General features: G+C 54.7%; 1 protein-coding gene across 1 annotated transcript; it reads right to left on the reverse strand.

The window, feature by feature from the left end:
* Positions 1-13,268: 13,268 nt before the first annotated feature.
* Positions 13,269-27,575, reverse strand: TRIP13 (thyroid hormone receptor interactor 13). The gene is made up of 13 exons (XM_060007121.1): positions 27,378-27,575; positions 26,402-26,567; positions 26,178-26,307; positions 25,417-25,472; positions 24,553-24,643; positions 23,217-23,289; positions 20,570-20,633; positions 19,688-19,774; positions 19,355-19,461; positions 17,516-17,669; positions 15,521-15,633; positions 14,472-14,541; positions 13,269-14,142 (listed from the first exon to the last, which is right to left on the reverse strand). Exons 1-13 carry the CDS (start codon positions 27,467-27,469, stop codon positions 14,047-14,049), a joined length of 1,299 nt encoding a protein of 432 aa, XP_059863104.1. The 5' UTR covers positions 27,470-27,575; the 3' UTR covers positions 13,269-14,046.
* Between the last annotated feature and the right edge of the window lie 72 nt (positions 27,576-27,647).

Genomic DNA, 27,647 nt, shown 5'->3' on the forward strand with positions numbered 1-27,647 from the left:
CCTCTGGAACAGTTCCTGCTCCAGAGATCCCTGTGGGGCTATGCCCCTGCCTTCTGAATACACTGCTGCCTGCACTTCTCTTACTTATGTGGCATTGTGCAAGCATTTACTTTCAGGTGAAGAAGCCCCATCTGGATCACTTTGTTTCAGCTGAGAAGTTCCTTTACGTTATTAAGACCCCCAGGAATTCCTTTTGATAGTGAGAGGTGCTGTTTCAGAGTTGGAAAGGAGCTGAGAGGGAACGACAGCATTATTTAGTCAAAATATTTTCAGCAATTTTCTTTCTCTAAATGCAAGGAGGAGAGAAATGAGAAGGAAAGACAATGCAAGTAAAATATGTTTATTTACTTTTAAATTATTTCTTATAAAGAAGAAATGAGTCAGTCAAAATCTATCTTTTGACTATTTTGAAGAATCGGTTCCTTCATTCACTCTTTCATTTATTTATCTGATACACATTTATTTTAATACTAATTACAGGCTAATTTTCTGCTGAAATTTCTCTTTGCTCAATGACACCCCAATAGCAAAGAGCACACCTAATGCCCAGATACGGTTTCTAATACCATTTCCCAATAAAAGGCACCAGGGCTCCTTGGAGAAGTGATTGATTCCAGAGCTGGGCGAAAATATGAGATGAGCCCAGAGTCTCTCATTGTGCCAGGAAGCAAGGGAGCGCTCAGAAGAGGATGGTGAGGAGGGAGGTGTGTGTCAAAGGGCACAGGAGCCAACCTGGGAGAGCCCCGTGGCCAGAACTGGAACCACTTGAGCAGTCAAACAAGTAACAGCAGTATAGGGGTATAACCTCAGTGTAAGGTGAGTAGCCGCTATCCATACTGATGTAAATAAATAATGGAATAAGCAGAAAATGAGGGAAAGGGAGACTTCCTCCTTACGCAGAAATTCCAGTTCCTAAATGTAGAAGGAATGAGGTAAACATACAGTCACCATTAGAACACCACAGGCGTAATCGTCGCAGCAAAATCCGCCAATGGATGCTAAAGTTAGTGGGCGAAAGTTTGAGGAGAAATAGGATATCTGCAGAGTTTTAAGAAGCTCTCCAAGATGTTTATTACTTACAAAGGAAATAGTAACTTCAGTGGGGGAACCTGGCAGACACCACCTTTCCCAGCGGAATCAAGTCAAAACACTCTGGCTTCCTGCGCCCCACAAGACACGCCAGAAAACGCACAGCACTCCTGCAGTTTTCTTGCCAAAGATACGTAACCTCAACCGAGTCGCGATAAAATAACAGACACTCCAGTTGAGAGACACTTGACAAACCCCTGACCTTCAGAAGTGTGAAGGTCACGAGGAGGCAAAGTGCAGGGGGGTCCTTTGTAGGACCTGGAACAGGGGTTGGACTTGTGAGGAAACTCTGGTGAAATCTGACCCCAGCCAGCAGTGTAGCCGACCGTATTCTCCCCGTGTTAATCCCTGCTCTGGAGCGCCGCGGTGTGCCTGCGCAGGACGCCGGCACGGGCAGCTGGGCACAAGGTACACCGGAGCTCTGGACTCTTTCTCAACTTTTCTCTAAGTCTAAAATTATCTCAAAATGAAAAGTATAAAAGAATAGTGTCCACGGATTTAAAAATGTACACAAAAGCTGAAAAGTAACAGTCCTCGGCATCACTCAGTTTCCCCAAGGAGACTGCTGTTGATAGTTTCTGAATTTGGTGCTCCTGGAAGGAAGAAGTCCCGAGGACACCCTTGTCCTCCAGGCCTGGATCGGCACCAGTAGATGTGGCATCGGCTCCCCGACGCCTGGGGCATTTCTCCTCCCCGTCTGCTCCCCAAGTTAGGAGTCCCAAACACAGGGAGCCGCTTCTCAGAGATGCGGCATCCCGGGTGTGCCCTTCCAGCTGGCGCCCTCGAGGGTGCTGCTTCTCGTCCGGAGCCTCTGTTTCCACATCTGTAAAATGGGTGGAAGGCGCCTCCCTCAGTGTTGAGGAGAGAACTGGGTGTATTGACATGCGTGAACTGATTGGGAGATGGTTTGTACATAGAAAGCTCTCAGAGACTGTTGGTTACTAAAGATACATTCTCTGTGTTAATCTGTGGTTCTTGTTTGTGAAGAGAGAACACTGAATGTGAACATGGAGTTGAGAAGTGGCTCTGCTGTGATATCCACAAATAAAATGATATCACTGCAAATTAACTCCCCCTCCCTGCGACATTTCTGCTTCCCATTATCGTAGAGCCAGGTTGACTTTTGGGTCAGCCCCTTAGAAAAGGAATTGAAGAGAGTCTATAGATGTTCTGCAACCTCACGCTGAGACCAAGCAGGACCCTGCCATGTCCTCCTCCTGTCTCTTGTCTGTAGAAAAGCTTTTGCCTCCTAGGACTTCCCTGAGTTCCAAAGAGAAAATTTAATCAGAGAAGTGAGAAAATGTGAAACAAAGGAAAACCGTCACAAAATTAATGACCTTTGGTTCCTCGTCAAGGGCTATAGTTACTATTCTGAGCCACATCTTTGAGCTGCTTTGCAGATACTGAAACCGCACCAGGAGGAAGAAGTTAACTGTGTGCTGCCCACAAGCATGTAGACCCCAGACCAGCTGAAACCAGAAGGTTGATGATGCCGACGCCTGACGACCTCACCACCAGCCAATCAGAAGAATGCCCGTGAGCCGACCAGGCACCCTACAGTCCTCAGCCCTGAGGTCGCCCTTAAACCCCCCCCACCCGGAAGCCTTCAGGGAGTTCCAGCCCTTTGAGAACTAGCCGTCCGTACTCCTCGCCTGGCACCTGCAATAAGCGCTCCTCTTTCCTTCACCGCAACCCGGGGTCAGTAGACTGGCTTCACTGCACGCGGGCGCGGGGACCCAAGTTTGATTCACTCACAGTGTTTCTGTGTTCCTTAAACTCCTGTTGTATCCTCACTCCTGGAAACGTGAAGGCCCCCTTCTCCCCTTGTTTGGAAGCAGCCTGCGACTGTAACTGTGAACGGACACATTTTCGATGATCTACCAGCTGGTGGTGATCACACAGAACCACAAGGCACTGGCGTTTGTGACTGATGTACTTTCCCAAACCGTGTCCGTGTTTCGTTTGGTTTTCGTCCTCGCCTGGACCCAACGTGCTTTCCTCAGAGAAAAGGACGGAGGTGGGAATCTGCTGGGAGCGGCTTCCGATCCTGGCCACCGCGCAGGTGCTGGTGGCTGGCTGTCCCAAGCAGGGTCCCCGGCACGCAGCGCTGCTGAGCCTCGTCCCTGTGTGTCACCAGGCTTGCGCCCTTGGCCACTGGGGGCTGGCTAAGATTTCTGGTCAGGTTTTGTCGACTCTGTCATGCATTTTCTCCTCCTCAGTTTCAGCACAGAATCTGTAAGTCATCAACAGGGAGGGACTGGTAAGAGGAAGAGAGGAAGGAAGGGAAACTCCCCCATAAAGGCCATTCCCAGAGCAGCGGCAATAACATTTTAACATAAAGCTGGCGGAGAACACGTCGCTCAGTTTTGAGATAAGATCGTAGGCACGGAGCCCCCTTCTCGTGCTCAGGGGCGACTTGGAGGAGAACGTGGGTTTGGGGAGGAGAGGGGTGCGGGGTCCTGGGAAGCAAAGGCAGAGAGAGGCAGGCCCCTCCTGGGGCACCGGTTCGGCCCTGAGAGGTGGGCAGTTGCAGATTTGACAAACCCTGAAATTCCAGCGTGGGAAGACCCGTCCCCCTCACAAAGCCCCCAGCACGGCTCCCCACCCTCCCGCCCAGGTCACCCACCTCCCCTTCTTGGCCCAGCGGGGAGGGACCCCAGGAGGGGCCTGGAGTCTCCGAACAGCAGGAAACGGTCCCTCAAGTGCGAAGGAATCAGAAACATCTGTGCCGCTTTTCTTCCCCCTCTGTGATGCGTGTTTACAGTTCTGGGAAATGGACTTGGCCAAACCCACATGGGGTTTCATCAAATGACCGCTTAAAATACTTGGCGAGCGCACAGAGCAGCTGGAGTCTGTCCGTCTCTCCCAAACGCTGGCTCTCGCGGGCCCAGCTGACCACGTGGCTTCTCGGGGTGGGCTCGCCCTTCTCCTCCCGACAGCCCCCTTTGAGGCAGGACCCACACAGGTGTTTCTGGTCTTGAAACATGAAGAGGCTCCGTCCCTCCCTGCAGCGTGGCCGCCGCAGACTAAGGTCAAGAACAGGAAGCCCTGGGGCAGGAGTAGCCGGGCCGGGTGTCCGGGGACAGAGCCGTGGGGCCGGCAGGTCCCCACTGTCTGGTCGTCAGGGCCTTTCATTTTCTTTCCCAGTAGTTTGATGAAATGCCACAGAAGAGGGTTTCTGGACGAGCCCCACAGTCCGGGGTCTCAGCTCGGCCCAAACAACCGGAAACCGTTCCAGGAACTGGAGCATCGGCACCTCGCTTGCTCTCGGCTTCCCGGGGGTGAAGGAACGTGCAGTCACCCTGGAGACGTGCGCTGGCTGCCGGCCGGGGAGGGGAGGGGAGGGGAGGCCGAAGGGAGCCGCCCGCCCGGTGGAGGCTGAGCCCGGGGTGGGGCACAGGGCCTGCAGGGCGCCCGGGGGATGGAGGGGTGAACTCGGGCTGCGTGTGCTCTTCACACCCAGACCCAGCCTGCGGAGCCCTTCCTGGAGTGCCCGGCGCCCCACGGCCTCTCCTCCACGCCCAGCTGCCCTGGGATGGGCGCTGGAGTTGCCCCCAGGGGTCGGGGGCTTCACGGGCGCGTCCAAAGGCCCCGTGGATCCCTCGTGCCGGAGCAGTCCTCTGAAGGCCACCTCTCGGGTTTGAGACCCCAGAGGAGCGGCAACGATGGGCCCCCACTTTCTGGGACGTCTCCTGAGCCAGGAGAGCAGGCAGAGATGGAAGACCGTCCCTCCTGGTGGCCTAACGGCTCACGCTGACCACTGGCCCAAGCCCTGGGCCCAGCCGGGGCCACCCTGACCTGGCCACAGACAGCCCCCAGGAGCCAGATTTCCAGGCCCGGGTCACTGAGATGAACCCATTTTCCAGATGGAGGAGTCAAGATGCTTTGTCCCCGCAGCCCTTCTAAGCAGTGGGCGTCCAGCAGCGAACAGACAGACAAAATTCCAACTTAGTCATGTGATCAGCTTATAGAAAAACGTCTGAGAACACTCACAGTCATCCACGAAAAACTTTTTATCAGACTTAGAAAGGCATTTCCTTAACGGGATGAAGGGTCTCTTCAGAAAGCCTTCAGCAAATATAACACTAAAGGGTGAAACAGAAAGTATTCCTCTTAAGAACAGGATTGGTAAGTATGCCTCCAACTGTACTTCTTGCTACATTCAGAGAGAGGTAGGCGGTCATATCGTCTGCGGAAGAGAGAGACACACACACAGGAAGAGACAGAGACAGAGACAAAGAGAGACAGAGGAAGATGGAGAAAAAGACAACGGCTAAGGATTGGAAAGGAAAGAGGAAAAAATAGATTATTCACAAATGGTATTATTATATTATAGAAATTAGGAAAAATGAACAAAAAGAAAAAGAATAATAAAGATAAGAAATAAAAGAGGATAAAGATAGAAAATCCAAAAGAACTTGCACATACTTTAGACATAGCAAGATGTAGCGAGTGTGTCGGATGTGAACCCAACACGCAGAATCACCTGCATTTCTATATCCCAGATAAAACATTTTAAAAATCTAACAAAACGTGAACAGGGCAATTGAGGAGAAAATCATACACTTTACTGAGGCGTTAATAAAGACCTAAGTCCAGGAGAGGTTGCCACGCAGACAGAGGGCAGGACTCGTGCTGTGCGGAAGCCGCGGCCTCCCAACGGGTCTGTGGATCCAGCGCGATTCCAGTCAGCTTCCAGCGGGTTTGCTGTGGACCCTGGTGAGATGATTTTAAAGTTCACGTGGATGGGCAGAGGAATACGAGTTGCAGAGATGAACCAGAAGCAGGAGACCACGGCGGGGACCTTCCCCACCGATACTGAGAGCTGTTGCTGAGGGGCCGGGTGGCTTTGGTGCCGGGATAGACCAGCCCACGCTGGGGACCACGTGGCTGGACTCCCATGTGAAAGTCGTAGGGAAGTTAGTCATTGCAAGAAAAAAAGGCTGCACTCCTCCCTCACCCCACACGTCGAGAGATCCTAGTGCCCCCATAGCCCTAACTGTTAAGAACAAATTAGAAGATGGGGCAGGAGGTTATCCGTAAGCCCTGAAGGTATGGAGGGATTCCTTAAACAACTCAGAAAAGGCACAGACAGCAAAGAAAACTCTGATGTATTCAACCACGTTCAGAGGAAGGACATCTGCTCGTCCCAGAGAGTAAAGAGGCCGCGAAGCAGGAAGGAGGTATCCGTCCCGCCCTTCACCAAGTGTTAATACTCAGGATACGTGAAGACCCCCAACGTTCGATAAGGAAACCACAAGCGACCCAATAACTGTAAGATGTTCAACCTCATTAGTGATCAGGTGAGTGGAAATTAAAAGTATAATTGACATCATTTCACACCAACCGTGTGGCAGAATTTACAGGTCAGGCAACACCAAGAGTTGGCGAGAACGGACACCGAGAGGAGCCCGCTTTCTCATCGACAGCACGCGAGGAGGAGACCACGAAGCCCTGCAGAGAACAGCTACTGCCGCGTGTCAAGTCAGGCCCGCAGACGTGCGTCCCAGCAGGCTCACGGCCGGGCGGCCCGCAGTGCCTGTGTGCCGTGCGTCGCTGCTGCGGTGGGGGGTCTGGACCAGGGGGCTTCGACGGCGGCAGAATGGACAACCCGATGCGGCCTGTGGTAGCCAACGAACGTCTGTGAAAATACAGGGGAGGCTCCAGTGCAAAATGAGCAAAGGCAGGGAAGGCAGCAGGTCACAGAGCAGAGTGTGGCCCGTTCACAGAGGCCAACGCCGGGCGGGACCGAGCAGCGTCTTCTCCAGGGATGCAGAGTGTGGCCCATTCACAGAGGCCAACGCCGGGCGGGACCGAGCAGCGTCTTCTCCAGGGGTGTTGGTAGAAACGCACCCTCCAGGTGGTGGTTAGTGTTGAGGAGGAGAGAGGCGTTGATCAGGGCGAGTCCCTTAAGCTGTGCACACGCGCTTTTGTACGCTGTCCTGTCACCTCGCTTTATCTCATAATTCTAAAACCAAACCAGAACAGAACAGACCACGAGCATGTGGCCAGGGCCGCTTACACGGCTCATTGGGCCCTTCAGTCAGCCTTCCTTTGCCCCTGCCCAGCTGGTTTATCCCCACGGCTCTGAAAACTCACCTCGTGGCCGCAGAAAAGACAATTTCTCTTCCCTTTTCAGTGAAGGCTCTTCTAGGGGCTGAGTGTCTACGGTCCCACCGCCGATGTCCAAGTCCACAGTACGTGACTCCGGCCACCCTGCCCTTCTGCTGCAACCTCACGAGTCTGTCACTGCCCCTCTGGAAACCCTGAGGCCGGGCCGGACACCCTGCAGGACCCCTGAGAGGCACCCGAGGGCGGAGCTTCGCCTCCCACTGCCTGGGCCCACCTCCTGTCCCCTTCGGTGGAAAGACCTACTGCACGATGTGAGGGTCACACCCTTATTAACCCGTGAAACGTCCACACAGGACCACAGGACTGCCCCGTCAGCGTGGGCTGCTGTCACCCTGTGTCTGACTGGTGGGCACTGACCAGTGGAGACCATGGCAAGGCGGGGGTTACTTCCTTTGTTGGCCTGAGGGTCCTCTTCTCTCTGGCTGCTCAAGGCTACATCAGGGCTTTTAAGCAGCCGAGTCACACAGCTGTCTCCTGATGAGCTTGTGGTCCACTGACACTCTCAGATCTTCTTCACAAGCTGTCAGGCTGGGTCTTTCTGCTCCTCGTGTGAAGCGAGTGGGCCCGAGAGCGTGACTGCGGACTTCTCCCACCACCTTCCGTCTTGTAACTTGGGCCCTTTCTCCAGGGTGGCGAGGGCGTCTTGGACCTTCACTTCATCCTGCAGTACACCAGCTCTCCCTCCTAGCTTCCTGCCATTTGCACGTTTGATCAGCACGCAGTGCTTCCCTCCAGGGAACCGGAATGCAGGGGGGCTGATAGCGGGGCACTGGGGGGGGCGACCCAAGTGAGGACCAGGTTCATGTCCACAGGTGGAGCGGGGGGGATGCAGAGGCCAGGCCGGGGTTGAGGGGCAGTGGGATTCAACAGAACCAGAGCATCGGAGAAGTGGGGGAGGGGGGAGCGGGGAGAGGAAGACCCTTGCTCCCGAGCATGCGGGGTTCGGGGTGCTCTCTGGGCCCCAGTCACTAACGCAACTGTCAGGTGGACAAGGAGGGTGGTCCCGGGATGGCGGACAGAGCAGGGGGCGGGGCATCTTGGAGCCCCTCCCACCACGGAACAGTCAGCCTCTGTCTCGGGAGGCCGGACAGCCCAGAGGCCTGGACGAGAGCTGTTGTTTCTTTTCCGCCCAGGTGTGGCACTCCGGCCTGTCGCCTGCAGGGACCAGAAGTGGCGAAGGGCCCTGGGGCCACGGGAGAGGGGGTGATGAGGCACCCCACACCCCACGAGTTCCTTGGGACACCGGCACGTCCTTGGTGCACAGGTGTGACGGGGGCACCCACAGGCCAGGAGGCCACGGGTGAGCCCCGCTGATGCCCACAAGGGCAGGCCTTGTGCGGGGACCCCCATCCATGTGCAGGGCCTGGGGTTTCCTCTCTTGCTGCTCTACTTCTGGAACAAATTCTGAAGGACCTCTGGGACACGGCCAAACTCTGGAAGTAACGCTGCGTCTGGAAGGCTGGCCGGCCCGGAAGGAAGTTGCCCGGGACAGATGCACTGCTTTCAGAAGGGGAGGGTGGAAGGGCTGCAGGCTGATCCCAGAGCCCCGTGTGGGCTGAGGGTGGCCCTCAAAAGATGTCCACCGCCTCACCCCAGGATCTATGAACTTATTGGCTTATTAGGAAAAGATTCTTTCAAATGTGATTGTGTCGAGTGTCGTAGGATGAGAGAATGCTAGCTTATCTGCCCGGCTGTAAACCCAAAGACAGGGTCCTTACAAGGGACGGGAAGAGAGACACAGCCACAGAGGAGACCCATGTGATGACGTGGCCACAAGCCCAGGGACACCTGGAGCCCCGGGAGCCGGAAGAGGTGGCAAGGACCCTCTCTGGGGCCTCGGGAGGGAGCGCGGCCCTATGGCCCCGGAGCTGGGAGAGGGTGAATCTGCTGTTTAGGCCCCAGTTCACGTGCTTTGTTACGGCAGGAAGGGAAGCTGGCGCCAGGCGTGAAGGCGAGGGTCCTAGCTAGAGCTCAAACCCTCCCACAGGGGCCCCAGCCCCCGCCATGGGCTCAGGACCGAGCTGGGCCGGTGGATCTCGGCAGGGCCGGACCTGCGATCCCTGGGGCACATGCCCTCTGCTGGGTGGGTGGGGCTCCCGTGAGGCCCTCAGAGGACACAGGGGTCCCCGAGCACAGACACAGCGGGCGACTCGGCCTCCGCCATCCGTCAGTGCCTGTCAGGTGTTTAATATCAGCTTGTTCTGTGTCCAGAGCTGGGCGGCACTTGGACTTAATCACCACCGCCCAGCCGCTGGGCTCCCGAAACGCGCGCCGTGGGGCCTGCACCATGGGGACCCCAGCCCCGCCAGGGAGCCCTCTGCCCGTGGGGATCTTGGGCCCTCGCAGGGATGAAGCAGCCCCGGGCGGCACCAGCCCCGTCTACTGGGAAACGTTAGGCCAGTCGCCAGTGCCTCTGTGATTAAGTCTTCCCACTGGCGTTTCCTGTTTTTATTTTATTTTCTTAAATTCATTTAAAAATTTTTTTAAATAAATTCTAAGGTAATTTAATTATGAAGTGGTTTAAATCCTCATTTCACATTTTTCTATTTGAATATAGCTGACTTACAATATTATATTAGTTTCAGCTGTACAACATAGTGGTTCAGTACTTTTATAGATTATACTCCAAAGTTATGATAAAACGTTGGCTGTGTTCCCTGTGCTGTACTTTATGTCCCTGGAACTTTCTTGTTTTATTCCTAGTGCTTTGTGCCTCTAACTCCCCTTCACCTGCCCTGCCCCTCCCCTACTCCTCTCGCCGCTGGTCACCGCTAGTTTGTTCTGTGTCTGTGAGTCTATTTCCACTTTGTTATACTTGTTTACTTTAATTTTTAGGGTGCACATATAAGTGATAACATTTGTCTTTCTCAAGTCATAAAAGACAAATCATACGATAGAGAAAGAGTGTTTCCAGTTGTAAATAATAACTCAGGTGATAAACTCAGGTGAGAGAAAATGAAATGTTTTCAGTCAAAAATTGTAGCTCAGGTAACAGGAAAGAACACTTCCAGTTACAGATAATTATTCATAAGCTAGAGAAGAAGGTTTTGAGTCACAGATGAAGACTTCTAGAGAAAGAAAGGTTTCCAGTCATAAATAATCATTCAGGTGATACAGAAAGAAGGTTCCTAGTCAAAATAGAGAACTAAGGTGCTAGAGAAAAGGTTTCTAGTCACAAATAAGACAGAAAAAGAAAGGTTTCCAATAATTAGTGATAGTTCAGGTGACAGAGGAAAAAGGTTTCACTCATAAATGATAACTCAGGTGAGAGACAGGAAGGTTTCCAGGCCTGAATGATGTCAGGCGATAAAGAGACAAGGTACCAGTCAATTATGGAGAAAGAAGACTTTTCAGTCATAAATGATCAATCAGGAGAGAAAAAAACTTCAGTCATGAATGATAACTAGGCGATAGAGAAGGAAGGTTTCCAGTCATAAATGGTAACCAACATTATATATAAAAAAAGGTTTCCATCACAGACGATAAGTCGGATCACAGAAAAAGACCGTCCATGGTCAATAAACCAGTGCACGCTTGGAAAAAAAAAAGAAGACCGTCCGTCACGGAGGTAACAGGGTCAAGAGAAGGAAATGTTCCAGCCTCATGTGATGACTCAGGTGACAGGACAGAGACGTCCTGTCGTAAACGAGGGTTCGGGTGCCAGAGGAAGAAGGATAACAGTCACAAATGGCAACTCAGGTGGCAAAACTGAAGGCTGTTGCTCAACACTAGTAAAAAAGAAAAGTTTCCAGAAGGGAATGATAGTGCAGGTCATGGTGAAAGATGGTTTCCAGTCATAAGTGACAACACCGGGGGTAGAAAGAGATGACCTCCAGTCACAAATGCTAAATCAGGAGATAGATACATACGGTCTCCAGCCCTAAGTGCTAACGACCGTGACACAGGGAGAAGTTTCTAGTCGTAAATGGTCACTCAGGCAACGGAAAACCTTTCCAGTCGTAAATCCCAAGTGGGGTGATGCAGAAAGAAGTTTCCTGATCATAAATCGTGACTCAGGTGGTCCAGACAGAAGACCGCTTGTCACAGAGGCACATCGAGCGACTGAGAAGGTAGTTTGCAGACACAGACAACCCAAGTGACACAGAAAGAAAGGATTCCCCTCAGAAGTGATGATTCTCTGAAAGAGAAAAGAGCCTTCGCGTTGTGATGACGTCGGGGGATAGAGGAAGAAGGTTTCCAGTCACAGATGACGACGCAAGTGATAATGAAGAAGGTTTCCAGTCAGTAATAATGACTCAGGTGACAGGGGAAGAAACTGTCTTGTCGTAAATTCTAACTGAGGTGATTGATAGAGGAGGAAGGTTTCCAATAACAAATGCGAACCCAGATTATAGACAAAGAAGCTTTCAGGAACAAAGGAAACTCACATTAGAGAAAAAGGAGGTTTCCGGTCAGAATAGATAAATCTGGAGATGATAGAGAATAAAGGTTTCCATCCGTGACAGCTCAGGTGAGAGAGAAAGAAGGTTCCAATTCCGAATGATACAAGGTGACTGAGAACAAAATATTTCCTGTCCTGAACAGTAACCAGACGGTGGAGGGGGGAAGTTTGAGTTGGAAATCAGAACTCGGGGGATGGAAAACCCACCTCCCCATCACAAAGGACACTTCAGCCCGAGGAGACAGGCTGCCACCACGTTGCCATGGTGACAGGAGCCGCAGCCCTGGGGCACTGCTGAGGGTGGGAACCACGACCTCCACAGAAGGGCCTCCAGGCTGGGCAGGCGGAGCCGCCGTCGTCAGCTTGCTCCTGGGCCTTTCTGCGAGGTGTCACCTCCAAGCCGGGTGGAGGGGCTGCGGCCACGGCGCCCTCAGCTCAGCACCTGGCTCCTCGGTGGCGTGACCGTGAGAATCGCCCTCGCCAACCCCGATCCCCATCGCCTCGTCCTCCAGGTCATCCTGCCCGGGAAGTTCTGCTCCCTCCGGCCCCATGTCCGCGGCCTCTCCCGGCTGAGAGGTCGGGCCGGAGCCCTTTGCGCCAGGCCAGGGGCTCAGGAGAGGCCTGGCCAGCGGGCGCTGTGTCCGGCGGGCTCACCGGGCCCCCCCACAGGAACCTGCCCCCAGGGGGTGGGCCGCGCGGACCCACCCTGGCCCCAGGGCCCAGCCACTCGGCTTCTGGCTGCGGCCCAGAACGTGCCCACGACAGCCTGCGCCCGGTGAGGCGCCCGGGGTCCGCGTCCTCCGCCTGGGGGGCCCGAGAAGGCAGGATGGGCGCCGAGCATCCGTGCTCCCGCCCCCACCTGGCTGGCACGCGGGTGCCGACGTCCCGTGGGCACGGGCACACATGGCGGCGGGGGAGGAGGCCAGAGAGCCTGAACAGGAGGGCGGGGCAAGGCTGGCCATCTCTGCTGACCACTGTCGCCCCGCCCCGGGGCCCTGGCTGAACCCGGAGCCCCCGCTGTCCGTCCCGCGGAGCAGCGCTGACCCCTGGTGCCCAGAGGCGGCGGCGTCAGACATACCCGCGTTCTGGGAGACGCCCGGTGGAGCCCACTCAGACCTGTGTTGCAGGCCCCGCCGCCGTCCCTCTCGGGGCTTCCCTCCCCCGCTGCCCCCGCGCTCCCGTCTCCTCCCATCTGGACACCTGACGCTGGGCACTTCAGTAGCAACCCTGGAGCGTGGAGCACCCCCTCCCCTCTTCTGACCCCAGGACCCACGGACACCACTTTCACCCTATTTCAGGGTCTTGAGGAGACCACAGAGCCAGGCCCCCGCCCCAGGGCCGCAGTCGCTCTAGTCCTGGATCTGACCAGAGCATGGCCAACGGCCCAGGGGCAGAAACTCAGGTCCTCCCACCCCCAGCCCAGCCCTGACCCTGGGCCTCCCCGGGCTGCACAGCCACGAGCAGACGATGCACCTTCACCTCAAGGCGTAAAACAGGCTAAAAGTCAAGTGATCGTGTGAGTAATTTTAAAATAAAACTCAAAGCATTTGAGAGTGATAAGAGAATCAAAACGAGAAAATTTTGGAAAAACAATTTTAACACTTAAGTTCTGTGACAAAAGGTAACGTGTTCTTTTAGAAGTGTATACGAAACACTAATGTGAAATTTATTTTAGCACGAGGTGAAAGCAACAAACACGATATTCTGTGGAATACGTCAATTATTGGCCAATTTATTTTACACGTGTTAACGTCAATCTGCATTTGGGCCGTGAGTGACCGTGAAACGTCCCCGTAACGCCGGCCTGCACTGGGCACCAGGGAGGCTCGCCCGCGTCAGCTTCTCCTCCCCGCAAGTGGAGCCTGTCTGCTCACTGAGAAGAGCACCTGCCCTAGAATTTTCTTCTCGATTTCTGTTAACATAGGAACAGGTTTTTCTTATTCATCAGTCTCCAAATGTCTGCACTGAACAGAACAAGCTCACGCAGGAGGCAAACGCTGTCTTGCCTCGAGTGACGTGCACTTTTCTTTTAATGCTATGATTACATTCTTATTTAAGGCAATGTGGTTTCTGCTTTGCTTCTGTAAAGCTTACTTAATCATCTTTCTAAACAAAATTTGTCAGCATTTTGGGCCCAGTCAACCGGAGCCAGGCTAGAGCAAGGACATCTAGACGGTTCTTCACAAAGAGACACAGAGCTCAGATGATCGTCTTTTAAAACAGAGAAAACGACAGGCTGTTTGTCTTCTAACACGCGTTTAAAAGTACGTAGATATAACACGCTTCTTGAACAACACCGGCCTGTGGGTTTCTGGCGGCAAGCCTCAGCCACGGGCTCGGAGGTTCCCGGGGCGGCCGCTGCTGTGAGAAGCCTGTCGCCTCCTGGCTGTGTGCTCCCCGAGAACGCGGACGGGGATGTCAGGTCACACGCACGACGAGAGCTTCTTTCTGTCCTCAAACTGCTTGTCCACGGCCAGAGACAGGGCCTGGAGGAAGCCCTCGACGGTGATGGTGGGGGCCTGGAAAGACAGACAGCATTGTGAGTGTCCTCGCCCTCGGAGGGGCCACCCGGCAGCACCCGCGCCCCCCCCGCCCTCCCCTCACCCCAGGGCACAAGCACCTCCGAGGCGGCAGGGGGGCCTGCACGTGAGCTCGACGTGCCAGCGAGGGGTGAGCAGACACACGCCGCCTCCTCCCACTGCCCCAGGGACCCGTCGCTTTAGAAACGTGAAATGAGGCAGACACCCCAATGGTGGCAAGTGGGACTCTCAGCGACGCCACACCCTGCTGGACAGAGCGGGCGGCGGTGGAACAGGGCCCGGAGGCGGAGCTCGGCCGGGGGACTCACCTGGACATACAGAGCGTGAGCCAGAAAAGGGAGTTTCCTCAGGACACGGCCGCTGAGGCCCTCACTCTTCCTGTGAACATAAGCACACTCGGGGCGTCACCTCCACACGGACTGCTGTTTCAGGACTAGACCCTGCACGTCCCTCCCCCAGAGCCCCTCGAGGGGGGCCAGGACAGGGTCCTGGCGCCACCCACGGCCTCACAAGGAGCACAGTGAGGTGGGCACACGGCTGGCAACAAGGGCTCCCCCGGGAACCGGGCTGGTTCACGTCTTGGTGAATTTTTGCCCAAGTCTCTGAACTGCTCTCCTCTGTCCCACCTCAGCCACTTTAACTAAATCTCTCCAACAGGTAGTGACACCACCCCCCAGGCCCCGCCAGCGCCACCAGCTGGTGTCTGCAGCGCAACCCACCTAAGGGCACCCGCAGCCTTCCTGATTTCTCTCCAGTTTATGCAAATTCTAACTGTCCTTCAGGGCTCTGCTCCATTCCCCTTGATCACCAAGGCCATCTGAGAACTTGAAAGCGCTACCAGCCTGGGCCTTGAGCAGGCGTGCCCACGATTCTCGATGCTCACGTGTTACGTGTCCCTCGGTGCCCAGGGAGCTGGACCACTTTCCTTAATTTCCCAAAGCACCAAGCCCAGCGCCCTAATTGTTTACTTGTTTAACTGTTTGCTTATCAAAGCAAAAGCCTCCATTTTATTTTCTTGCCAAATTGTCAAAGTTTACCAGATATTGCTTAAGAAATCAGTAATGCGTCAAAGAGAGCCTTAACCTGAACGTCTTTCCAGATACAAGGGCAGAACTTTGTTCACGGTCCGCTGTCACGTCTAGGAGGTAGGAGGGCAGCTGCTTCCACTCTCCTGTCCAGGAGCCCAGGGTCAGGGAGGCTGGGGGGCTTCGGGCGCGTGTGCGATGCCTCGGGATCAAGCCCATGCCGTCTGACCCCAAACTACAACCACGGCTGCCACAGGCAATTACGACGACCTCCCCGCCAATCCCAAAGCAAACAGGCTTCTCTTGGTCACGAAAGCGAGGTCAGCGCTCACCGTGAAATTTCACTCAGAAGGAGGCTCAACTTGGACACGTTGTTCTCAATGAAGCCAATCATCTCCAGCTCGCGGAGGGTCAGCAGCTGCTGGCGAGGGTATACGATCTGACACTGTGGGGACACAGGCACGGTCAGCAACAGGGACGGCACTCAGGCGGCAGGCACACTCCACGCCACATCTCAGAAACCCAAGCGGGGCCGTTGGGCCTGCACGGGCCCCAGGAAGCAGCTCTCTCACACAGCCCCTCTTCTTCTAACAAAGGCAAGAATACAGACAGCACAACGTGTCTCAGAAACCACAGCGCTCAGCCTCTTCTGCTCCTGTGGGCAAAACATGTCCTCAGCACGTGTCAGGTGGGGAGCAACTCAGAGGTGTTGAGTCCAGCCTGATAATCAGTTTCAACCATGCGTCACATCCCACAATGGACAGAGTTGGGCCCTGGAGCCGGACTTGGCCGGCCTTTCAAGGAGGGTCTCTGTTCACTGTTTTAAAACCAAGACTCTCATTTGGTGGAATGTCAGACAGCCTCTAACTGACCATGGACCCGGGTCCTAGAGTTCACCTCCCAGACCACGTGTCTGCACGTGGGACGCTCCTTCCCAAGCACCCGCGCTAAACTGTCAGGCTGCCATGCCGTCTGATTCAGAAGCCACGAGAGGAGAAAGGAGAGGTCCGGATGCACATTTGGGAGGGCTGGTGGGGGTCGTAGGTAAAACTAAGCAACAGGGTCTGTGCTGGCTGTGTTCTGACCTTCCCACCTGACTGCGTGACACCCCCTCAGGCTCCCGCGGCCTCTGCGGACCCCCCAGGGACCTGAGCCGTCCAGCAGGCTCCCGACAGCGCGCAGGGCCACAGTCCCGCGCCGACAGCCTTCAGGGCTGGCCAAACCGCCGCCACATCGGAATCTTCATTTCCCATAAACCGTCTAGGAAACGACACCTGCTCCAGGCACTCGGCTCCCAGAAAACGTCCGAACGCCTGGCGAAACCTCAGGGCGGCCCCTGGACTCGCAGCACGGTGCGACGCGGCACCCTGGAAAGGCCCCCAGGGGCCTCCAGCAGGACCCGCCACCACGCAGGCCCCTAAACGGCAGCACCACGTCGAAGCTCCACGCCCCACCCCGCCCCCCCCATGGCGCGGGAAAACAGGAGGGCCCGGGACAGCGCACCCGGGGCGGAGACCAGCTCCCGTCCCCGTCACAGAGGCCGGGTCACCCTTGTGAGGACGCTGGGGCCCCCACTCCGTGGTGCAGGCAGTGGTCCCAACCCCCAGCCAGTTACAAGGATGCCAGCCTGGCGATCGCTGTAGAAATCCCTATTTGTTGGCTGGCTTGGTTACCGCCCACGGGCACACGCGGGCCCTTAGATTGACTCGCGAGAGAAGACAGTGAACGTGAACGCGCTCGCTGCCGCTGTGCTCGCGCTCACGGTAGAACCCGGGGCTGCGAACACTGCAGCCGACGACCTCCCTGTGAACTACGACCCCCAGTCCGGTGGCCTCCCTGTGAACCAGGACCACTACCGCTCTTCCTTTTTCAGGGGAGGAAATCGAGGCCCAGAGAGCAGGTCACTTGCAAAGGCCGTGAGGTCCGGGACGGGCGCACACCCCTACTCACTCGGCCCCTGCAGATCAGCACCAAACCACCACGATGATCAGCAAACACTCGATCAGTGGCTCTGGTTTCGACTATCCGCTCAGCCTGCAGATACAACGGTAGCTTGCTTTCTTTTTTTTTTTGGCCTCACCACGTGGCCCGTGGGATTTTAGCTCCCCGACCAGGGATCGAACCCTCACCCCAAGCAGTGGAAACACGGAGCCTTAACCACTGGACCACAGGAAGTCCCCAACAACTGTAACTTTCAATCTCAGGAGATGACTGATGTCAGGTTGAGAGACCTCATTCTATGCTGGAACCAGATACATTAGGCTACATCAGCGGGTTAAGAAAACGTAAGAAATCTACTGATTAGGAGAGAGAAAAAACCAAGGTACCCTCATCAGTTCTTCGAGGCAGGAGAGGTAGATTCTGAAGATGGCTGCTGCGGAGGGCGGCCCAATGTACTGCCTGATGTCAGCTCTGTCCACGAAGGCCACGTCGATCCTCTCCGTGATGTTGGACGTGGTCAGGATCACCACGTTGGAGTGCCTGCGGACAGAGAGGTGAGGACCGGTCAGCCCATGCTGTAGGGACTCGACCACACCTGACCCGACACGAGGAGCGTCAGGACAGACGGCCACCAAGGTCCCGGGCATTCAGCCAGCGCCCTTCAGCCGGCTACACTCCCCCTCCGCACACCTGCCCGCGAGGCCTTCCGAAGCCCTGCGCCTTGAGCTCCTCCCTGACCCCCAACTCCTGCCAGGTTCTCCTGGCTGCAACACAGCAGACCCTCCCCGGGCCGTGTGCCCCGGTCGCTCCCCTGCCTCCCGGAAAGCTCTCCCGGGCCGCTGCTTGACATCCCCCTGCCTTTCACCCACGGCGAACCCCTCACCTCTGTGCGCGCCTGAGCCCCCAGCACCTACACTCCCGCCTGCCTGGGCACGGCCACACACAGGTACACAGCCCTCTGCAGGGTGAGCAGGGTGAGCCTGGGGCGGGGCGGGCACACGGGCCAGGAGGCTGGGGAGCCCAGGCTGCACGGAAGGCACACACACGCCGCTGGGACCCTCGTCCGGGGCTCGGGCTTCTCACAAACGGTCAGACCCGCACAGAGGCAGCGTGAGGTGAGTGGGGTGAGAGAAAAACCAGAGCCCCATTCTCCACTCCTCCCGGAGTGATGCGGGTGGTCCGGGGGCCCCGTCTTCTGCCTTGAGCAGTGGGTGCGCAGCAAGGCCATCAGTGCAATGGGAACCACGGGGAGTTGGGGTTTCTGGGCCGAACGAGGGCCGGGGACCTTGTGGACATACAGGTCTTCGAAGGAGACTCGCCCACCAGATCCGTGAGCAGGGTGGGAGTGCAGGCCCTCCCCTGCCCAGAGATGCCGGGGAGACGCTGGCAGCAGAAACGGAGAGGTCAGGAGAGCGGAGAGAGGTAGGGGCCCCGGGGGCTGAATGCCGCGGATGGTTCCACACTGAGCACTGGGGTGGACGCGGGGGCAGTGGCAGGGGGAGAAACCAGACCGAAGAGTGGGGCGGTGGGGTGAGGGGGCAGAGACAAGAGGGTCTACACCTCACACGAAGTTCGCCTGCAGGACAAGCAAGGGACGCCTGCCGCTGACCCCAAGAGACAATGAAGATGTTCTCCGCCGTGAAGAACACCGCGACGGCAGGGTAAAGTCCGACACAGCGCAGTGCAGCTCACGGCACCCCGCTCAGCAAACCCCCTCCTGAGCGCGGCACGTGGAGGGCAACGGGGGAACCCCGAGGGGCTGGCGGGAGACCGCACAGGGCAGACGGGGCTTCTCGTGAGTCAGGAGCCGCCCCAGAGCTGGACCGGCTTTGGGCACACTGGCCACAGGCCTGAGCTGCAGGACTGGGCTGCGGACACACGAACCCGGCCCCGTGAAGGGCGAGCAGCTGGCGCCCCGCCTGCCCAGTGGCGGCCCTCCAGCAGCCACCGACACCGGGTCCTGCTGGCGCTGACTCAGACGCCGCATTGATGCGCCTCTGCAGGGCACACACCCTCCCCACACCCGAGGTTTGTTTTGTGCTTTTAATACTTTAATAAAGGAAAAAATACTTAATTTCTAAAACGTGCATTTAGCACAGGCTGCCTCAGATGTGGAGAAGACAGAGCCCACGCTCAATATCAGACGCGTTCTTAGCTAGAAAAGCTGGGAGTAAGGCTGAGCGCTGTCCGTGCTTCTCAGGCAAGCCCGCTGTGCACAGCGTTACCTTTTGATCTGATCGATCTGGGTCAACACGGCGTTGACCACGCGGATGGCATCCGAAGGCTCGGCACCCGCCCTGCAGGCGTTGCGGGAAGCCGTTAGGCTCTCCACCTGTAGGGACGGAGCAACGGGGCGCTGTCAGCCGAGCAGACGCAGGTGTGGGCATGCGCACGTGCACCGTGAGCCTGATGAGAGGGGTGCCCAAGGGGCAAGGACTGCAGGACACGGAGCCTGCGGAGGCTGGACCCGTGGGGGGCTGGCGGCGCCCCAGCAATTTACGAGGCCGCTCAGTCTCGAGCCTCCTCCAGTCACAGGTTTAAAGTCTGAACACACGTACCTCGTCAATCAGCACAAACACCAGAGCATCTTTGTCATCAATTAAGTCCTGAATCTTCTGGAACATCCTAGTTACCAGCTTGCCACTCTGGAAGCAAAACACTCTTTATTATCCACTTGCACTCATCAAGCTGCCTGGTGTGCACGTGTCCACCGTCCCCACCGGGCTTCGCTCTGACCCCAGGTGGCCGCACAAGCCCACCGTCTCCTGACGGCCCCTCGGAAAACTCCCTGAACCAGAGGAGCCAGTCTGCAGAGAACCCAGATGTCCTCCCTCCTGGCTTCGTGGGCCAGGGGTGCATGGCTCAGGTGACTCGCACCTTGGCCCACCTGTCTTTCCTCCTTTCCCTTCCCGGTTGTGCTCATGACCAGGACAGCCTGGGTCTCGCGTGCAAACCGGCCCGGTGCACCCCTTATGGGCACTCCCTGTCCCCACTCACCACCCACCAGGGGGACCTCCCGACACAGGTGCCTGCGGCAGAGCCTTTCAGAGGTGAGGGGCACCTGTGACATCACCTGGTTGGAGTCCCTCAGTTCACAGATGGTGAACGAGCTCAAGCCCCCAGCGCATGCTCAGCTGAGGGGTGCCGCCCCGTTAGAAGGCAGACCCCTCCCTCCTAAGGTTACACTGAACTTCCTGTCCCACCCAGTCAGAGGTCTGGATGTGACGGGCAGAGGGTCCTCTCAGGCCTCACGCTATTTCCAAGTTACCGCTGAGCTCTGGAAGTTTTCTCTGACCACAAAGTCAGCCCCTTGTTCACTTTCCCGTTTCACCTCTTTCTCTCCTAAAGCTTTTGGAGGACAAAGTTTGCCTAATCTACAGGACAACTTTTCAACTGCACAGCTGACAACCCAGAAAACTGGAATTAGTACTAACACTTACTTCTGAAAACCACTTAGAGAAGAGGCTGTGGCTGTTTATTTCAATTAACTGGCCATACCGGTACCTAAGGCAGGAAAAAAAGAGTCACAGCAATTGTTACAAACCAGTCCGGCAGCCTCCTCTGCAGCAGCCACCTCCACCTCGTTAATGCAGCATCTCTCAAATGCCCAGCACGTTGAGAACGGCTACTTTGTTCAATTGTTACAGCCACTGACACAGGATTGGGCTACCTCGCAAGCTATATACTAAAAATTACGAAAAATCTAACAAGGTGCATCAACGTCAATAGTTCTAGATGAAGCAACTTAAGTTTCTCGAACTGAACGGTACCTTCATCTGAATTAAAGCAAGATAAAATCCCTCTCATTTTAAATCTACTTATAACTTACGCTTCCATATTGAAAAAGCATTACCTGTACTAACACAGCAAAGAAATCAAAACACGAGCATGACGAATGTTTTGGCCAGAGTGGAACATTTTGTCCTCCTTCCACAAAACCGTAAAGAATGTGACAATTTGTTTTCCGGCACAAAATCACTTCCTGCCAACCTAGAGCCCTGGGAAGCTCAAAAGGGAACCTGAACACACACCGACTGAAATCCAGCGCTAACACCCCGTCCACAAGGAGGCGGCAAGAGCCTGCATGCCCTGGGTTCTGACTAAAATCGAACAGGAAACGGGCCCGAGAAAAGCTAACTCCCAGGTCCTCTTCACAGTTTCTTTCAGGTCAAAAGTCCACAGAAGAAAAAAAATTACTTTTAAAAAGTATCATTAATTTTCCAGTTGAAAAAGACCATTTACTAATTCTGTTTAACAAAATAGGAGAAGGGGGAGACAGACAACCTAATGATCGGGTTGACTATTAAACAAAATTCATTATAAAGCATTTTGATCATTAAGTGAAGTGGGCGAAAAAGGCTTGCTAAGGCTTCTTTCTGCCACAAAATTAGTACAGATTTCCAGATCTTTGTACTGGAGAAGTCACATTTCTTGTAATAACACCTCCCCCTCTGGTGGCTTAGGAAACGGCCCTTAAGAGGTCTTCAAAACACAGATGCATTTCACTGTATAAAGCCCAAGGCCAAGTTACTAAATGTAAAAGAAAGCGTTGAAATAAAGCAATTTCCCTACTTATAAAACATTTTTGAAAACAAAATAGATTTCAAAGTAAATCTCACAGGGTTTCCTCGTCTAGTCATACTGGATCAACAGGGATCATATTTACCTTCTGCCTTAACCAACTGGAAAACCAGGCAGAACAAATGAAACAACGTCTGTGACAGGCACTGGACGACAGCTCCAGAGGACTGTGACCCGAGAGGACGGCAACGGGGCGAGCGCGACCGCCCTGACTTCCTGCCTGGAGCACCTTCCAACAGTGACCGTGGGGGGGACCCAAGAAGCGTGGCCATCAGGCTGAGTCGAGGAGACAGAGGCCAGAGTTCAAGGAGCCTGAGGTGTCTGGAGGCTACAGAGCAGGGCTCCAGAGGAGGGGGATACACAGGAATAAAGCCCCAGAAACCATCAGGGGCCCTGGAGTCTTTCCTGGGTAGGTGGTGTGTCTGAGTAGGGAGACCTTGGCGCTCATAGGCCCCAACAGCCGAGGTGCAGAGTACTCGCTGCTCATTCAGGGGCTCAGCGGAGACCCGAGAAGGGCCCCACCCGAGGGTTAAGCCTAGATCACATCGAGACCCCTCTTGAACAAAGCTTGAAAAGAGACCTCAAAAGGATCACACCGAAGACAAGTTCACAAACGCCTGCCAGAACGAAACCCAGCGGTCGCTAAAGACAGACCAGAGAGTCCAGACGCTTGAAATCGTAACGTCCGCATTCAAGCAAAAATTCCCTGACACGCCAAGAGGCAGAAACGTGTGTCCCGCAACCAGACCCAGATGATAACGACAACGGACTTGGTAGACAGAGCATAAGACAGCTATCATAAACGTACCCAAGGATTTACCGAGAACACAATGGGACAAGGAATACAAGTATAAAAGGAACCAAACAGAATCTCCAAAGAAAAATACACTATCAGAAACGAAAATTCCACTGACAGATCGTACACTGCAGAAAACTATCGAAATGAAACACAGAAAATTTTTAAAGCCTGAAAAACACATAAGAGCACATCAGTGGCCTGTGGGACAGTATCAGGCAGTGTAACGTGTAAACAAATGCAGAGAGCAGGGGATTAGTTGGAAAGATAACAGCCAGATATTCCCTAAATGTGATACAACTATAAACCCCAAAGCTGACAAAACTCAAGGAAGACACACCCAGCGCTAGGCTTGGACAGTCCTCCCAGGAAGCGACAGAACAGCAGACAGACGACCAGCACGGACACCAAGCATCCTGAGCTAACAGTCGACCCAACGAGAGCAGAAACACGTTCTGAGTGCACGTGGTGGGACAGTCACCAGGAGAGACCACGTGCTGGTCATAAAGCAAGTCTCAACACGTTTAAAAAGACTGGAATCATAACTCAAGACAACGCTGAGTACAGAGGAGCTCATTAATTTACACTGAAAGACAGAGACCTACTATTCATGTAAAATGATTTAAAAATAAAAACAGTTTCCGTTGTTATAAATGAAAACCCAGCAAACCCACTTCTGCGGCTCTCCTCTCTCAAATTGCCGAAGTTACCTGCTTGAGAGTCTGATGGTCAATTTCTGCGCTAAAGCTTTACACAGGGATGTTTTTCCAGTTCCTGGAGGACCTGTAACAAAATGCAAGCAAATATGTTTTTAAGTTAGTGCTATAAGAAACTTCTTAAACAGCAGGAGTTGCATTATCCACAGGATATAAGATAACGAACAGACTTCAATGCTACGAATGTTATTACCACAAGTACCGCTTATGAACTTACAAAGAAATCTCCTAGCGGTGTAAATGCTAGAAAACATCACCAAGTATGCCTCCTGGCCCACAGTCCGCTCCACGTTCCTTTGTCCACATCTTCACTGACATCCTCCTCGTCCCCACACGTCCTCTATGAAATCCACTGACTATGAAAATCCCCCTTTCAAAAGTCAAACACACCTTTCCTGGCAGCCGTCAGGACCCTTCTGAAGGCACTGACGTTTGCTCTTTCTGAAGCCAAGGAACCACCATCTTCCACTCCAGGTACCTGGACGCGGGCCTGAACCCCACGCTACACAGGGAGAGCCGTAAGGCGAGGGCTTGTGCCCTGAGTGTGTGTCACTTAGCACAGCGGTTTGCAGGAACTCTGAGGTAACTGATGTGGAAGCATGAGCCCATCCAACAGAAAATGCTGACACGGTCAACTCTGATTTTCTGCATTTTCCATAGTTTAAGAGTAAACATATAACCAATTCTAAATGCAAGTAGTGTACTGCGCTAATTAAAATGCCTCTGGATTGCCTCCACTGACCCTGGCTCTAAGCCAATCTCCCAGAATACATGCTGTTTAAAAGACTTTGTCTTCTTAAAGTTGTACACAAGCCTACAATCTTTATTGTATAAAGAGGCGAATCACCCTTTTAATTATAGCTCCTACTTCGCTATAATTGGGGTTTTCTCTCGATTCTTTTCTCTCCGGGAACATTAAGAAAGGAAACCCAGTATTCTCCTCCAAGAACTAGGCAGAGTCCTGTGAAGAGTGGCTTTTGCAGTCCATTAGCCGTCAAGGGAAGCTCTAAGGACACTACGGAGAAATACGAGGCAACTGCTATTCCTAAGGAGTCCACGATCAATCGGAAAATAAGGCAGTTACTTGAAAAGTTTAATAACAGTAGAAAAAGTCACAAGGCATAATCAGGTGGCTACCAAATGAAGAGTCAAGTAACCAAAGCCCAGATAGTGTGAGCCCGACTGGCTTCACAGAGGAGGATGTTCTAGGATAACTCTGGCCCCCCAGAAAAAAGGAGCTGCAACTCCTCGCAGAAGGACAAAGCCACAAGCAAAAGCCTGATTTCGCACAGTTGATCTCGTCACACAAACCAAAGCTGCGATGCTTTACCGTGAAGCAGCACCACCCGGTTCCAGGTGATGAGGGTGCTGTCGACATTCTTGTCTGAAAACAGTAAAGTTGTCATCACGTAGTCAAGGAGCTGCGTGGAGAAAGGAAAAGTACAGGTAAAGTCCCCAGCAAGGCAAAGATTCTGCTGAACGTGCCCTAAGCGAGTAGAGCGACGGGAGTCTTCAGAGACCGCCACGGCCAGACACCTGCCACACACCTACAGGCTTTCAACCCGGACGGTAACTTGAGACATGAGAGGACAAGCGCTGGCTGTTACTGTTTTCAGGATAAACGGTGAACACAAAGATCACTTTTATTTAAAATGCTAACGACACACAAAACTACTGAGGGACACACCAAGTAAGAGTGAGCTCCTTCCTCTGGGACACAGCAGTGGACCAGCGCACGGCACATTCACTGAAAGAACAGCCAGGGCTCTGCGGTCCACTGTGGCTGCCTAGAGGAGCCTGGGGTGATGAGGGGCGGTGGGGACAGACCCCTAGTGCCCCCCCAGTGTGCAGGACTCTTCCCCTTGAAGGGGGTTCAGACCTGCCCACCTGCTCGGTCTGCCCCTCAGCACTGCCTCCTCAGCCCACGGGAGTGACCATGTGCACGTGCTTGGTCACACCAAGCGTGTGACCCAGTGCAAGTGGTCTTCACCCTCCCAACGCTCCCCCTTCTCCCAAGGGGAACTCCCCGGAGGGCAGCTCCACTCAGGAGCAATCCCACAGGACAGAAATCCAGGACATGGGCTGCTGGTACGCAGTGTTCACAAAGCCCATCTGAGTTAAGGAGTGCTAGAGAGTGACACAATAATGATTCTACTTCAAATAATGGGGTCTTTTGGGAAAATGCACAACTCACGTGAGATTTGATTTCCACATCATACACCAGGCTGTCCCAAAGCCCATGGAATTCAGCTGAGAGAATAAAACAAAAACCTAATTTTAGGAAAGGAAGCCTTGCACCTACTGGCTAGGTCTGCCCTGAGCCACTGATGCCCTCCACTGCTCCACACGCGGTAAGCTAAAATTCTGGTTACAGGGAAGCTAAACTTTTAAAATTGTTCTTAAAATTAAAGAGGTTGAATAAGTGGCAGTCGCACGTGGCTTTGGACAGATAATCAACCTCGTTGTCGTATTATTCTGCACACCTGTCTCTGTGGACCTGTGCTCGGACACAAGCAAAGACCCTGAACCCACCACTCTCCCCACAAGCCGACATTCCAGCAGGGCCGAGCGGCGGGTCTATTCCAGTCGTTAGGACATCAAGCCTAACCCGGATTAGAAGCAGGATTCTGCCTGCTAGACCCCATCGGCAAAGTTCACGGAGGACCATCGAGAAGGCAGGAGAAAGCCGTGGTCCAGCGAGACTGACCAACTGGGCAGGAAAGCAGAGCACCAGTGTAATTCTCAGTTAGCACTGTCTTTGACGGATCTATCCAAATAGGTTCATACTGGAAGTTTCTACCTTTCTCTGTCGTGATATACTTTCTATTTCATAACAGATACAACATTCTAAAATTCTACACAGCGGACAAAATCTCCTTGATAAGCCCAAGGCGTGTACCATCCTCCGACCTCCCATTCTTGACACGCTCTGCCTACTGTTACTGCCACGGGTACCTGCAGGCAGCACCCAATGGTTTGCCGCAACTATATTTTCTGTCTCTTCCTCCAAATTTTCACTGCTGGGGCCATCTTCATTCAGCTGGAAGATGTGAAGTGCAATAGTGCACATGCTCAAATCAACGGGCTGTGACGAGAAGAAAACATCAAATAAATCTACACAACACACTCTCAAAACAGCACGTGCACGTTCATGGGGCCGCTGAGAAGTAGTAAGTTACCTGTGGACCTTTAGTCTGTAATTCCGTGTCAACAATGGACACAGACTGCACGTTTCTGGCCAGAAAAGGCTCATCAAACTCAGTCCACGTGTAATCGCCAAACACAATGTTATGCCTGGTGAGGAGCTTCCTAACACTCAGCTTTAGATCTTCTCTTTTTGCAGTGCTAGGAAAACAAACAAAACATGTAAATCAGGTCTGAGTTAAAAACCAACATTTTAACAATAAGTGATTTTAAAAAAAGAAAAAAAGAACAGACGGAACAGGGCAAAGTGCAGTGAAGAGGGCAGGCGGGAGGGCCTGCCTGGGGAGCAGACCTGCGCAGACTCCTCGTGACCTGGGGAAGCCGCCCAAGGGCTCTGTGCCCCAGGTCCCCATCCGAAGGGGCGACGGCAAGAGTCGGTGCCACCCTGGGCTCCTGGAGGTCAGTCACTACGCTGGAGCTGTGCTGGATAACGCGAGGCCCAACGTGAAGGCCGCAAAGCGCAGCCGCAGTGACAGGGCTGTGATTAGCGGAGACTGGAAGCCCCACAGCTGCGGCGGCGGGCGACGAGGCCGTGAGCTGCGGTCCCCCTTCAGCCCCCTGCCCGCTGCTTCCCAGACCTCGCAGGGCCTTCGGCTGCCCCTAGAGCCCGCCCCCCGCCGCCGCCCGCCGGGGCCCGTCACCCGCCACCGGCACCCCCGGCGCCCCGGCCCCTCCCCGCCCACCTAGGCCAGACAGGGTTCGCCGGGGATCGGGACTGCGGGCGAGGGTGCGGGGTCAGGGCCGTTTCCCCAGACTCGGAGCTCCTGCGACCGGCAGTTCCAGAGCCCGGCGTTCCCTGGCTCAGCCGAGGCCGGGCCGGAGTCCGCCTCGGGATCGGAGTCGGCTCCTGTCAGGGCGGGATCTGGTCGGGGCCAGGCTCGGGGGGGGCGGGTCGAGGTCGGGTGTTGTCAGGTCTGGGTTGCGCCGCGGTCGGCTCGGGGCCCGGCTCACCTGCCGCTCCGCTGGTGGACCTCCACATGGACGGTCGGAGCCTCGGCCACGCAGGGCAGCGCCTGCTTCAGGTCGCCCACGGCCTCGTCCATGGCGCCGCCGCCGAGAGCCGAGAGGACTGGACCGGACCGCGGCCGCCGCCGCCTCTCGCCTCGCGCCGCCGCCACCGCCGCAGCCTCAGCTCTCCGCCGCGCCCGCGCTTCGAACTTGCCGCGCGCAGCGTCCCGCCCCCTGACCCGGAAGCGCCGGCGCCGGCGGGCGGGTCACTTC

This window comes from Delphinus delphis, chromosome 3 (genome assembly GCF_949987515.2).
Source record: "Delphinus delphis chromosome 3, mDelDel1.2, whole genome shotgun sequence".
Taxonomy (NCBI): Eukaryota; Metazoa; Chordata; class Mammalia; order Artiodactyla; family Delphinidae; genus Delphinus; species Delphinus delphis.